Source organism: Rhinolophus ferrumequinum, chromosome 11 (assembly GCF_004115265.2).
Source record: "Rhinolophus ferrumequinum isolate MPI-CBG mRhiFer1 chromosome 11, mRhiFer1_v1.p, whole genome shotgun sequence".
Lineage (NCBI taxonomy): Eukaryota > Metazoa > Chordata > Mammalia > Chiroptera > Rhinolophidae > Rhinolophus > Rhinolophus ferrumequinum.
The window spans coordinates 25,853,512-25,866,415 of NC_046294.1; the positions used below are offsets into that span (position 1 = coordinate 25,853,512).

Below are 12,904 nucleotides of genomic sequence, written 5' to 3' on the forward strand. Positions count from 1 at the left end.
CGTTCTCCATCCTGACTGTGCTTGGTGGTTGTATAGGTATGCACATTTTTCAAAACTGGTGTCAGAACTTAAAATGAATACATTTTAGTGTAAATATAGTATACATTTGTAAAATTGATACCAAAAATACTTATGTATTTCAAAAGTGGAAGAATTTCAAACATCCTGAATTTTTTACTGAGAAATTGAGTAACTGATGGAGAGGTAGGGTCAGCAAAGGTGACTGCTTTGATTTATAATAAAAGATCCACACTTAAAGAGGTTTTCCTGTTTAGAGAGAAGCTCTTACTAGTTAAAGGTACCATCAGTGATGAGGTTGTTTCCTTGATTTGTGCACTTTATATCAAGCACTGAAGTCTTTGACATGTAGAGGTTATTCCTTTACTATTAGGTTGGTGCAAAAGTAATTGCGGTTTAAAAGGTTAAAAATTGCAAAACCTGCAATTACTTTTACACCAACCTAATACAGCTGGATGTGTGCATATTACTATGTGTGGGCTTCAGATAAGTAGGAGTTAGCAGGTCCCATACTTGAACCTACTTCTTCTGCTATTAAATATCAATACCAGTACTTCACAGGTAGTTTTAAGGATCAAATGAGGTTTGTGTGTGTGTGTTTGATTAAACAAACTGGTTTGTGTTACTATTACTCCCTTTTGTTCTATCCCTTGCAGTCAAGGACCAGCTGTAGCGAGTCTAGGTCACGCTCCTCCATGGGCTTCTGGTGATATGTTCTGGTTTGTCTTAGCAGATTTCTTTCTGTGCTTATTAATTTTATTATAACAGAGATAATACTTCGTCACTTTATTTAGCTAATTTGGAAGAAACTTAAGGTATAACTGCTACAAAAGTGATTGTACTTTATAAAAATTTCTACTTAAACACTAGCAAATATTTGAGTTCCAACTTTGGTTTCTGTCTTCCTAAGAATTGTTACTGAGTTTCCCCAAAAATAAGACCTAGCCGGACAACCAGCTCTAATGCGTCTTTTGGAGCAAAAATTAATATAAGACCCGGTCTTATTTTACTATACTATAAGACCGGGTCTTATATTACTTTCTGCTCTAAAAGACGCATTAGAGCTGGTTGTCTGACTAGGTCTTATTTTTGGGGAAACACGGTGTATATATATATATATATATGTAGGAAAAAGCCTTACTATTGGCTCTAGAACCTATAACTAGTTCCCCTAATAAAAGTGAGCCTTCTTATAATGTCTGATATTCTTTCAAGAAACTTATGTCCAAGTAGAGAAATTTAATATTTAAGTGCATCTGAATGAAAATAATTAATTTGATTGGTTTTGGCAAATATTTCTACATGACACAAGACATTGTAAAAATTATATAATCTGATATAAAGTGAAATTGAAATTTTACGTGCTTGTATAAATTTATTTTTCCAAAAGGAAATGGGGAGAGGAGGAATGAATAGACAGATCACGGAGGATTTTTAGGGCAGTGAAAATACCCTTATGGTACTAGAATGATGGATACATGTCACACATTTGTCCAAACCCATAGAATGTATATCACCAAGAGTGAATGTGAGGTAAACTATGGTCTTTGAGTGATTATGATGTCAAGTAGGTTTACCAAGTGTAACAAATATATAGCACTCTGGTGGTGGTGTGGGGGGGGGGTGCCAGTATTGTGAGGGCAGGAGACATATGGGAAATCTCTGTACCTTCCTCTCAATTGTGTTGTGAACCTAAAACTGCTCTAAAAAAATGAAGTCTTTTTTAAAAAGTAATTTGTGACATTTAAAAAAATTGCAGTCATTTCTTATTAAACCCAATAGGATTATTTTTCTTCACTTAAGGTTCCCAAGTAATAGCCAGTCAAAAGAACCGTGAAAATAAATTCCTTCCCAAAAGATAATTTTGGACTGGTCAATAATTCAACTTACTTGGATAACAAAAACTGTAAAATGAAAACTTTTAAAATGCAATTTTAAAGACTGCTGCTAGAGAGTAATTTTTTAAGTTTATGTTGAACAGATATCAATGGGCAAATGTCTCATCAAAAAGGGCTTTTCTTTAAAATAACATGTACTGTTCTAAACGTGCTTATGATCATCATTGACTGAAAATGTAAACTTATGTTATTTACCAGTTAATACACAGGACATCTAGGAACTAGGGTCTTTTCATTTAGTAGAAGGTCACCATCATTAATTTTACAACTGATGATTTTATAATAGGTCCTTCTATTTCTTGATGGTCATTATTGAAGTATAATGTATTGAAGATATGGCCTGTACAAAGGCAAAACAGGGATCTTAATTAGAATTGTGACAAGCTCACTCCAATAAAATGATGAGATTATTTGTAATTGATGTCACCATCAATTACCATTTAGTTCATCATGAGCATTCTAATAGGTCTGGTCTTGGTATTGGCCCCAGGATGTTGCTGAGTGAGTGGCTGCCCTGCTTATACTGTTACCGAGACAGGAGGGCACATTTCCAGTCAGCATCCTAATGACCTCTTTTGAAGTCTATTAAATTAATGACCCTGTCACACTGTTTTGATGTCTCATAACCTCAGTTTGGGGTTTGTGTAACAAATTAATGTTTGGGAATCATGTGGCAAAAAAGGTCTTTTAAAAAGTTGAAACCTTAATATTTCTTACTAATATTTAGTAAAAGTTATTGTGCAAGAAATAAAAGCAAAAATGCAAATCATAGGGTTTGTATGTATTTTGTAAAAGAGAACTTTTGGACATTTCTCCCTACCTCCGTACGACATACTTTTTCATTTGTAGTATCCAAATTTGTTTTGTTCTTTTTTAAAGGGGCTGCTTTCTTCTCTAATTCTAGGTGCCAACGGGTCATGTTTGGTTAGAAGGTGATAATCTACAGAATTCTACGGATTCCAGGTACTATGGACCTATTCCATATGGACTCATAAGAGGACGTATCTTCTTTAAGGTACTGCTTTCTGCTTAAATGTAGGCTTTCTTCTCTGAGCTGAGGAAAAAAAGTTTCTTTCAAAATGAACTTTAAACTCCTCAGGCTGTCAGTGGACTTAACTGTCGCAATAACAATTATGAACATGTTGGCCTTCATAGCTATAAACATTACCCCTTCCCTGCATTGAGACAGGTCATTGAGAATAATTTTTTGTTTGAATCTTAGTTGTAGCATAAGAAGCCTTTAATTTAGATCTCTAAATTTCCCTCTCATACAACTTTACAACCATGTTCATCTCCTGGGAATATACTGATATGCATTTGCAGAAGAGCAGTCTCGAGTCAAACTACCTGTAACGCAGATAAGTACAGTGAGTAATGAACTTACCATGGTTGTAGTAAATATGTGATTCTTAGGAAAGACTATTGTTTGCACTGGCTTCTCCTTTATGTCACAGTCAGTAAGGAGAAAAACAGACACGAACACTTGAGGCTGTTGGCTAATGTATATTCAAGTACTTAGGTTTATGGTTAACTTTGAGGGTAGTAAAAGAAAACACAATTACACATTCACACATATATACAGCTGACCCTTAAACAATGCAAGAGTTGGGGCACTGAACCCCCATGCAGTTGAAAGTCCATGTATAACTTTCTTTTTTCCATGTATAACTTTTGATTTTCCCAAAAACGTATCTATGGTATCCAGTACTGGTTCCAGGAATCCCCCAGATACCAAAATCCAAGGATGCTCAAGTCCCTTATATAAATTGGCACAGAACAATGCATACAGTTGTCCCTCTGCATCCATGGATTCCCAATCATGAATTGAAAATACTCTGCAGTCCACTGTTAGTTGACTCCATGGATGCAAAACCCCTGGATACAGAAGGTCAAATGTATTTTTATTGAAAGAAATCTGAGTATAAGTGGCCTCATGAAGTTCAAACCCATGCTGTTTAAGGGTCAACTGTATTCACACAACACACATATAATTCTATGTTTGAATGTTCCAAACTTCTGAGTTTAAATACATATACACACAAAAGTTTACTTTCCAAAGTCTTACTTTGAAGTAGAAAATTTTTTGTTCTTCACCAAAGAATAACGAGAAAGTGTTTAATTATATGACATCGAGAAAAGGGATGAATGAAAAAACGGAATATGATATAACATCACTTTCATTAATTGTCTTCAATAACATTTTGATTTTTACAGATTTGGCCTCTGAGTGATTTTGGATTTCTACGTGATAGCCCTAATGGTCACAGATTTTCTGATGATTAGCAAACATTTATTCTTTTGATTTGATTATTGTCTCCTGTTCAAGTGAATTTGTTATTGCCACTGAGACCATGTACTTTCTAATAAACTATTTGCTATTCAGTTTTAGTTATTTTTAACTGTTAAATGTAAAGATAAGTAACACACAATCTGCAAGCTATATTAAGTCAAAATATATAGATAAAAGCAATCCAAAATAAATCGTCTAAATTTATGATACATATAAAAATATGTTTAGGGGGAAAACACAAATGACAAACTCAGTTTTGAATTTTTGGTTTTCTAGGTATAATGACAAGTAATCTCTTCGTGAATGTGCTTCATAATTTCATTGCATTTACAAGTCAAGGTAGAAACTAGTCTTATTAAGTCCAAACCAACAATAAATACCAAGAGATCAACCTAATAAAAAGCTGCTAAGTCATATATGCATGGCTCACTCATTTGAAATTAAGTAAGAAATTTTCAGTGACTCCATAAACGATTCCTTTTTCAATGAGTACTGATTTATGCTGTACATAGAATATTAAATATATAAAAAAATAAAATTTTTTCAGTCTACTATAATCAATAATAATACATTATAAAAATCCATTTCATTATACCACCAATGTAGTGGATCTTATTCCTAAATATAGGCATTAATACTATATCTTTGTTTGTACTCTGAAAAAAAAGGGAAAGGAATGCACCTGTTTAAAATTATTTTTTTCTAAAGCTACCATTTCCTAGATTAAAGCTGAAGATGGCAGTGTTCAAGAAGCTTACTCCCATTAATACAGCCACAGGAAGAATTTGGAAATACAGTGCCAGCACTGAAGTCCAGCATCCTGACTCCACAGCTACATTTCTTTCTATAGTAGCCCTGTCACCTTCTTAATTAACTTTATTAACTCATGAATATCCATATTCAGCCTTCATTATGGGAGAACGAGGATCACATGATACTCACATTTAATTAAGACCTGAGATTTTGAGACAGTTGTACAATAGGCCTATAACTTTGGCAGCTAGAAATATCACGTTCCTCAGAAACTTAATAACTATAAAAGAATGATACTGTGATCCATTAAAAGAGACATGCTCATTTGGAGAAATGAATCAATAACAAAGTTCTCAAATGGGAATTCACTAAATATAATGTTTAATTCAAGTCCATTTGTTGGGCAATTTGTAAATATAAATTATAAATACATAGAAATAGCTAAATTAATTTTCTATTAATCTGGGGTAGACTTTGCTTGACAATCTTATTTCTCTGCAAGTAACAGAGCTGACAAAAAAAAAAAACACCCTACCTCTTTGTTTTTATCAGCTTTATACAGTTGCTTGAATGGACAAAGTTGGAATGGATTCTCCTCAACGTGAATACACAATTAAAGGATTCCACTTAGTGAACAATTTCAGCTACGTTGAAGGAGTTCTATAATTAGTGAACATGTATCACAAGAAATCAGGGTAACTTCTTCTGCTTCATCCTGGGAAACACTGTATTTTCCACCACAACGGCAACTCACAGAAAAAGAATGATCATCTGCAGAGAAAACAAAATAATGCTTTAAACGCTTACAAGTAACTACTTTGTTAACAGCCACACACACACACAAAATGCAGTTTATTCCACAGAAATTGCAAAACAAAAGAAAGAAGCTCAGTAAACATAAAATGCATTAAATGAGAATGTGAAAACATTTCTTGTATAGACAGTGTTTCTAAAAATTATCTATCAAAAATCTTTATGTGTAGAGGAGATGGACTGAAGCTATGAATCAATAGTCCAAAGATCTTGGGCGACAGCAAATGCTCAGAAGTGATCCATGAAATTTATTTCAAGTCTTCTGTTTTCTTAGATTCATATAAATGTTACATTCTTCTCAACAATGTGTTTGTCCAAAGTATTGCTGTAAAGGAAAAAGAAAAACGACCCTCCCTGTCTTAACGGTTAATGAGCATGCTTCTGCCTGGAGTACATATCCTTTTAGAGAAAATTCTGCCAACTTAACTGTTTATCAAATTAAACATTTGAATATATTGTGGTATCACACTATTTCAAGAATCCCGACTCAAATATAGAAACATACACCATAGTGTTTTGTTTTTGTTTTTTTCTCTGTGTGTGTGTGTGTACCTGTTTGTTTGGTATTTACAAATGATTTATGAACCAAAAAGACAGTCACTGAAGTGAGATGCCCAAAGGAGGCAATATGGCGTAACATTTAGCCTACTAATGGTGGAAATTTTATTACGTCTGTCATCTTCCTAGGAAGTTGAAATGCTTGTGTCCGTTAACCGAAAGAATTTCTGATCACTGGCATTCAAATTAACTGTCACTGAGAACTGACTCTCAAAAAAAAAAAAATTACTGATCACAGTATTTTACTATTATCATAATTTTTATATAGATGAATGAAGTCTCAAAACCCATGATACCTTTCAATCAGATTTCGTCATTCAGTTCTCAAACTTTATTTATTAACACTTAGATCTCAACATATGCCACTGAAAGAAAAAAGAAAAGGAAATGGAAAGAAAAAAAATTCAACTGCCCTGTTTTTGTTCTCTAATGAAGTTCGCCCTTGGAAAACTTAGCAATTAAATGAGCCAACTTTATGTGTTTCTTTTATCAGTAAGGAAAACACCAATTCATTCACCTAAGCCTGCTTTTTTTCACCATAATGTCTTTTTTCTCCATAAAGAAAAATAATTTCATCTTGAATTTTAAAAATGCTAACATCTTCCCTGAGCCAACAATATACACGTAGTAGAGCATGCTTTCAAAGTGAATTGTTTTATTATTAAATTGTCTAAAAATGTACATATTCTAACCATTGGTTTTTTTTTTTTTTTTGCTAAATTTCCATCTTGTTTTTTACCACCTCAGTGAACATTGAGAAACAATCTGTGGTGACATGTGCTTGGTAAATGATGCCGAGGCTACCTTGGGCTACTATGGAGATTTCTAATAGATGATTCCAAATGTTAGTGCTGATTAAAAACTCACGTACTATTATTATTATATTATTCTATCACTTAACAAAGTGATATCTTGACAGAAATTATCATTTTAAATGTAAGAATGAAGACAAAAAAGACCAAGTTATATAACAGGATAACTGAGGTTTTGGAAAAGTTAACTCAATCTTTCAACAGTTCGTCAGATATGCCTTCAAGCATAATAAAATGCATCATTTCATACTGTCCTTGGATTAAGAAGCTGAACTTGGCTATGTTTATCATGTAGGGTTTCGTTCACTTTTTTGTCTGGATCTTCATCTTCCAGATGATGAAGGCTATTCTAAAAATGACTGTGAACAAATCTTCAAACAATTTTTACTTGCCCAGTTGATCCGTTTTTTATTTAACTTCATCTGCCAAGACTGCTCTTTTCAATTGCAAAGAACAATTCAAAATTGCAAATTCAATTGCAAAATTTACATGACTAGTTTTTCAATATTCCTGCAAAAAATAATGGCTTCATGCAGCTGTTGCTCGGTATTTTTTTCTCACAAGGATAAGAACTATTTCAATCTTTACAATTATAAAAAGCCCTTAATTTGAATAAGCATCTAAGGACATCCAATAGTTTTAAGAATAACTGGCTGCTTGTGACTGATTCAGTGGCTGTGGTTGGGATTCTTCTGTATCTTTACTGTCAAGTTTACTTTAGGAAGTCCCAAGGACAATAACACATTTATGATAACTCTTGTTGACTTCATGTTGTATACGTCCTTCAATATCTTGGCATTTTCATTTGTATCAGGAAGTTCATATATTTGTTTATTGAACAAATGCTTGAACCATCAATCCATATTCTTAATTTAAAATAAATCTTAAATATTATTATTTTAAATGTTATTGAAAAAGGAAAAAAATTACAAAAACTAGTTTTCACTATTTTTACATCAGGAATACGTAAACAAAATGTATGAGTCAGATCAACTACAGCAAGAATTCATTTGTCTAATAAGAGATTAAACACACACACATACACACACCGATTGATAAAGTAGCAATACCATATTTTCAAAAAAATTTATTTACCTGGGCATTTATTTACCCTGATAGATGACACGTGCTAGTCTGTTCCCTTTAGGATCTAGCAATGAAAGCCTATGTCACCAGTGTATTTCATTTTCACAGCAGTAGCACTTCCTGTATATGTTGACGAACCAATATCAACCCCTGGGAGCCCCAGTTACACAAAACCTCGTTTTATAATTATTCACTGCAAATAAGAATTTCTTCTTGAGGATTTCATTTGGCAATTTAGGAAGAATGCCCAGAGGCAAAAACATTATTTCCCTTCTAAGTCAATATAGCTTGTGACCCACTTCCTAAGAGCACCAAGTTAAGAATTTGCCATTAAAAAAATATTCCATTAAACCTTGTTTCAAGAAGGATAGGCAGTTTATCTCCTACCTATCCACACTCAGTAAATTTTTATAAATCTCTAGAGAATTCCTACTGCAGGCTGAACAATAAAGTTACAGGGTTAAGAGTATATAAAAATTCGTGCTCGCTTCGGCAGCACATATACTAAAATTGGAACGATACAGAGAAGATCAGCATGGCCCCTGCACAAAGATGACATGCAGATTCGTGAAGCGTTCCATATTTTTGTGGTTACCAGAGGGGAAGGGAGGTGGGGGGTGGGAGATGAGGGTAAAGGGGATCAAATATATGGTGATGGAAGGAGAACTGACTCCGGGTGGTGAACACACAATGGGATTTATAGATGATGTAATACAGAATTGTACACCTGAAATCTATATAATTCTACTAACAATTGTCACCCCAATAAATTTAAAAAAAAAGTATATAAAAATTCTAGGAAATAGTTAATATTTTCTTCACTGACAAACATGGAAGTGTGGTATTCATGACTTTCATTTAGAAAAAGGAACTTAGCAACGTCTAAACAGAACAATTCACAGAACTATCAAAAGAGTGGAGAAGCAATTAGATTTAGGTTTTAAAATTCTAGTAATAGCAAAGTGAAAAAGACATCACTTCAAAGCGGGCATAAAAGGGAGCGACAGATTTTCGTTTTCCACCTAAGGCACAATCAAAAACTGAGTATAAAATTCAAGCTCCAAGTAGAAGAATATAACATTGATAGCCCTGCCCTGACAGTTTATGATTCCATATAAACAAAAATAAAAATCCTAATAGGAATTCATCTGTAATGTCAACATACGAAGGATGGAAAAAATTATCTTCTTTGACTTTATTTTCCTTATTACACAGATGGAGAGTAAACCAAAAATCAAAGTAGTTAAAAAAAGAAAACCTTATGAAACATTTTCTATTCTCATCTAATGAGAATGGAAAAATAGCGAAATGAGTCACACAGGAGGACATCAATAATTGAATAGAAACAAAGTATGCCAGACAATAACACCCACATATATGTCAAAAGCCAAGCTATTAATTCTAAGATTCCAAAGAAAATCCCTATTATTTCTTCACTGTAGTCAAGAGAGAAAAAAAAAATTCCAACCTTCGTTCCAAGACATTTCTTCAAGATATACTTGAGCATCTACTGGTCCCATATTTCTTAGATCATCTTCTGTAAAATATAAAATACTTTAATCATAACCATGAAGAATGCTTGAAAGGCAATTCTACTCTGGTCACTATAACTCTAATTTACTTACCATTTAAAAAGTTAGCTTACTACTTCTGACTGCAATTTTAAGACTGACTGATTTCAGCGACTAAAAATTCCAGAGCATACCAATTCTTATAAACTTTTAACAATAAAAAAACTATCTCATTTCCCACAAATAGCAAGGTGCAAAACCATGAAGTTGATTTTGATGTGTCCTTGTGATCAATTAGTGACCTCTGTTTTGGGAGAAAGGAAAATTTTTTTGTCAGATAAACTTTATCCGTAACTAAGGAAGGCAGCGTGGAGTTGAGTAAAAATTTACTCTTTTGGAATCTTAGTTCTAATATTTGACGAGCTTTCTAACCCTAGGTATACTGGGCTATCTCTCTACCTTACCTACTTCAGAAGGGTTGCTCTGGACTGAATTGTGACCCCCTCCAAATTCATATGCTGAAGCCCCACAAACCCCAATGTGACTGTATTTGGAGATAAAGCTTTCAGGAAGTGATTAAGGTTAAGTGAGGTCACATATGCACCGAAGAAAGTATCATACGAGGACACAGCTAGAAAGGCTGTCAGCAAGCCAGGAAGAGACCATATCGACTGGCACCTTGGTCTTGGCCTTCCCAGCCTTCAGAATGGTGAGAGATGAATTTCTGTTGTTTACGCCACCTCGTCTATGGAATTGAGTTATGGCAGATGGGACAGACTAATACGAGGGTGTTTTACCAAATCAAATGCGATCAGGCAAAAAGTGCCTCAAAAAACAAAGCTCTATCCAAATGTAAGGGGCTGGTGGTCATCTGATTTTTATTTGCTTGCAACAGAGAGGTAACTGAAAGGAAGAATTACTTTAAAATATTTCAATAACCATACAAGACAACTATATTCTGTTGGTGTTCCATTGCTGTTTCCTGGGCCAAAGTTTTACCTACAGATGGAAGGTCCAAAGAAGCCTGGAATTCCAACTAAATTTAGAGTATGGCCCAGGAAATATAATAAGCATGCACACATAAAATAAGTGTATTTTGGGACAAAGAAAGCAACCATAGATGAGAAGCACTAGTGTTTGTTTTTAAAGGCATGTTATACTTCCTATATGCTTGTTAACGTTCTTCTAAAAGTCAATGCTAAAAAGAAACTACTAAACCCACCCCCCACCCGAATGAAATTTTCTTTAGCAGTCTCACTCGTCTCTTGTTCACTTGCTGAGAATGCTTCCCTTTGTTCTGCTGTGGAAATGGCTGCAATTTAATTATATTTAATAACTGCCTGTTCAAAATGTATTGGTGAGTTATACAATTTTAAAATAGAAAAAAAGATTACACAATATTTTGGACTCACCATGGTTTTCTATTAAGGTATGTCCAATATTGTTCGCTTCATATTTACTGCGTACCAACAGTCTATTAAACTGTTCCTAAAACTCAAAGTATAAACTTTCCCCAGTGGTCAGGGGTACTTCCATCTCTGTGTGCTCACTGAAAAGTTTATGTGGAATGTTTCAGTATGCTAAGTAATTTCTGAACAAAACAAAATTTAATTTCCACATTCTATATAAAGTATACTTGGCTACAGGTTATTCAGTATTTATAATTTTTTTAAAAAGAAAAAAAAAATCATATCACGTTTCAATTTCCTACTCAGAAGGACCAGGGTAGTATGCTTGATGATGAAACGAAACACCATTTAAGATTTGAAGAATGGGGTAATTGGCACTTAATAGATCCTGGTTAGGGGAAAAACAGATATAAATAATTTAGAATAAAGTTGCCTATATTCCACTGTATCTTATAGATATCTTAAGTAATTCTGAAATCAATTAAAGAAAATCAGACAAGGCAGAGTTAAAAACAAAATAAATCTTCTTAATCTGACTTACCCTGGACACCTGTAATACATTAATTATACAAAAAGAAAACTGCCAAGCAAGTCAGCTCTGTATTGTTCCGCTTATCTACTAGGAAGCTACTGTTATTCTCATTTAGTTAGTATTTCATGTGGGACCCTTTCTAGTATATTATTCCACCTACTCAAAACAGTGGCCTGTACATTTTTACTCTATTTCCTTCTTTATGTACAGAAACTTTATAATAGCTGCTTATTTCTTGTTGAAAGATCAGCTTAGACCTTATCTCCTGGTAAAAGGAAACTAAAACACAAAAATGGTTAGTAGTTTGCCCAAGGTCAGAGCTAAAAGGAGTATATTAAAATATCCTCATGTTCTGTGGCTGCCTACAGAATATGTCTACATATCGACCTGCTGATTCAATACCATGTGCACACAGTCCAAGTTTCTGTGGGTATTCTGGTCTTAAGTCAGCATTTGACACACAAGAGAACATGCTGTATGATTCTCCACGATATGAGATGTCAGAGGAAACACGAGCCTGTGGTGATGAGCGATGAGGAGTGACTAGTGACGGGAAGGAGTCACAGCTTTCTGGACACTGCTGACATGGGTGTGTTGACCGTGACAATCCATCAGGCTGTGAGCTTGGGACTGGTGCACCTCTCTGTACGTGTGATATACTTCAATAAGAAGTTTTAAAGGTAGTATGTTGAGACTCTAGTGGTTGCATCTTTTAAAGAAATAAGGAAAAATAGGGGAAAGAAGTTAAGAGCCTAATAAGAAAGTATGTATTGTTTGAAAGGATGGTCATCGAACAACTTCTGAAAAAGGCTAGGGTGATTAACTCAGGGGAGAATTGTATCCCCGGAGACTGTATAATGAGCAGAGGGGGTACATACAAGTAAAAGGTGAATCCAAAGGCGGGGGGTGGCGATCCTTTGTTGAGAAGCAGGTGTCCAGGGAATGGGGCAACAGCAACTCCCCCTCCCATGATTACAGGGAAGGAGCACAAACAAATCAATGTTTTTTTCTTTTTAAACAATGATCTCTGCTTGTCTACCATTGTAGTTATAATTAGAAAATTTAATTCAACCCTAGCCCTTAAAGTAACTCACAGGAGCCCTGTAATTAGCTTTGATAATTATCTATCAGGCATAGCATCTGCAAAACAGATCAACTTGTTTTCTTTTGAGTATTACATATTACAAATATTTTTGCTCATTATAATGAAATATTTTAATTAGT

The 12,904-nt window shown here is 34.2% G+C and overlaps 2 protein-coding genes and 1 non-coding gene across 6 annotated transcripts in view; 2 read left to right on the forward strand and 1 right to left on the reverse strand.

The window, feature by feature from the left end:
• IMMP1L (inner mitochondrial membrane peptidase subunit 1) overlaps window positions 1-12,904 on the forward strand; it is a 105,557-nt gene that overhangs the window by 63,334 nt on the left and 29,319 nt on the right. For 2 of the 4 annotated variants that reach the window (XM_033119876.1, XM_033119875.1), the window contains exons 6-7: window positions 2,821-2,931; window positions 4,131-5,486. In XM_033119876.1, the coding sequence (XP_032975767.1) occupies window positions 2,821-2,931; window positions 4,131-4,199 (180 nt within the window). In that variant the 3' untranslated portion in view covers window positions 4,200-5,486. Of the gene's footprint in view, window positions 1-2,820; window positions 2,932-4,130; window positions 5,487-5,511; window positions 5,649-12,904 lie in introns of those variants that run through there. The other 2 variants (XM_033119878.1, XM_033119877.1) reach the window with 2 other exon arrangements.
• Window positions 3,417-12,904, reverse strand: part of DNAJC24 (DnaJ heat shock protein family (Hsp40) member C24) — a 43,516-nt gene continuing 34,028 nt past the window's right edge. Inside the window, exons 4-5 of the mRNA XM_033119879.1 lie at window positions 9,697-9,765; window positions 3,417-5,730 (exon numbers count right to left, since the gene is read on the reverse strand). Coding sequence (XP_032975770.1) covers window positions 5,600-5,730; window positions 9,697-9,765 — 200 coding nt within the window. The 3' untranslated portion in view covers window positions 3,417-5,599. The remainder of the gene's footprint in view (window positions 5,731-9,696; window positions 9,766-12,904) is intronic.
• LOC117031399 (U6 spliceosomal RNA) lies at window positions 8,709-8,815 on the forward strand. Its single transcript, XR_004424539.1, has one exon. It is a non-coding gene; the product is annotated as a U6 spliceosomal RNA (small nuclear RNA).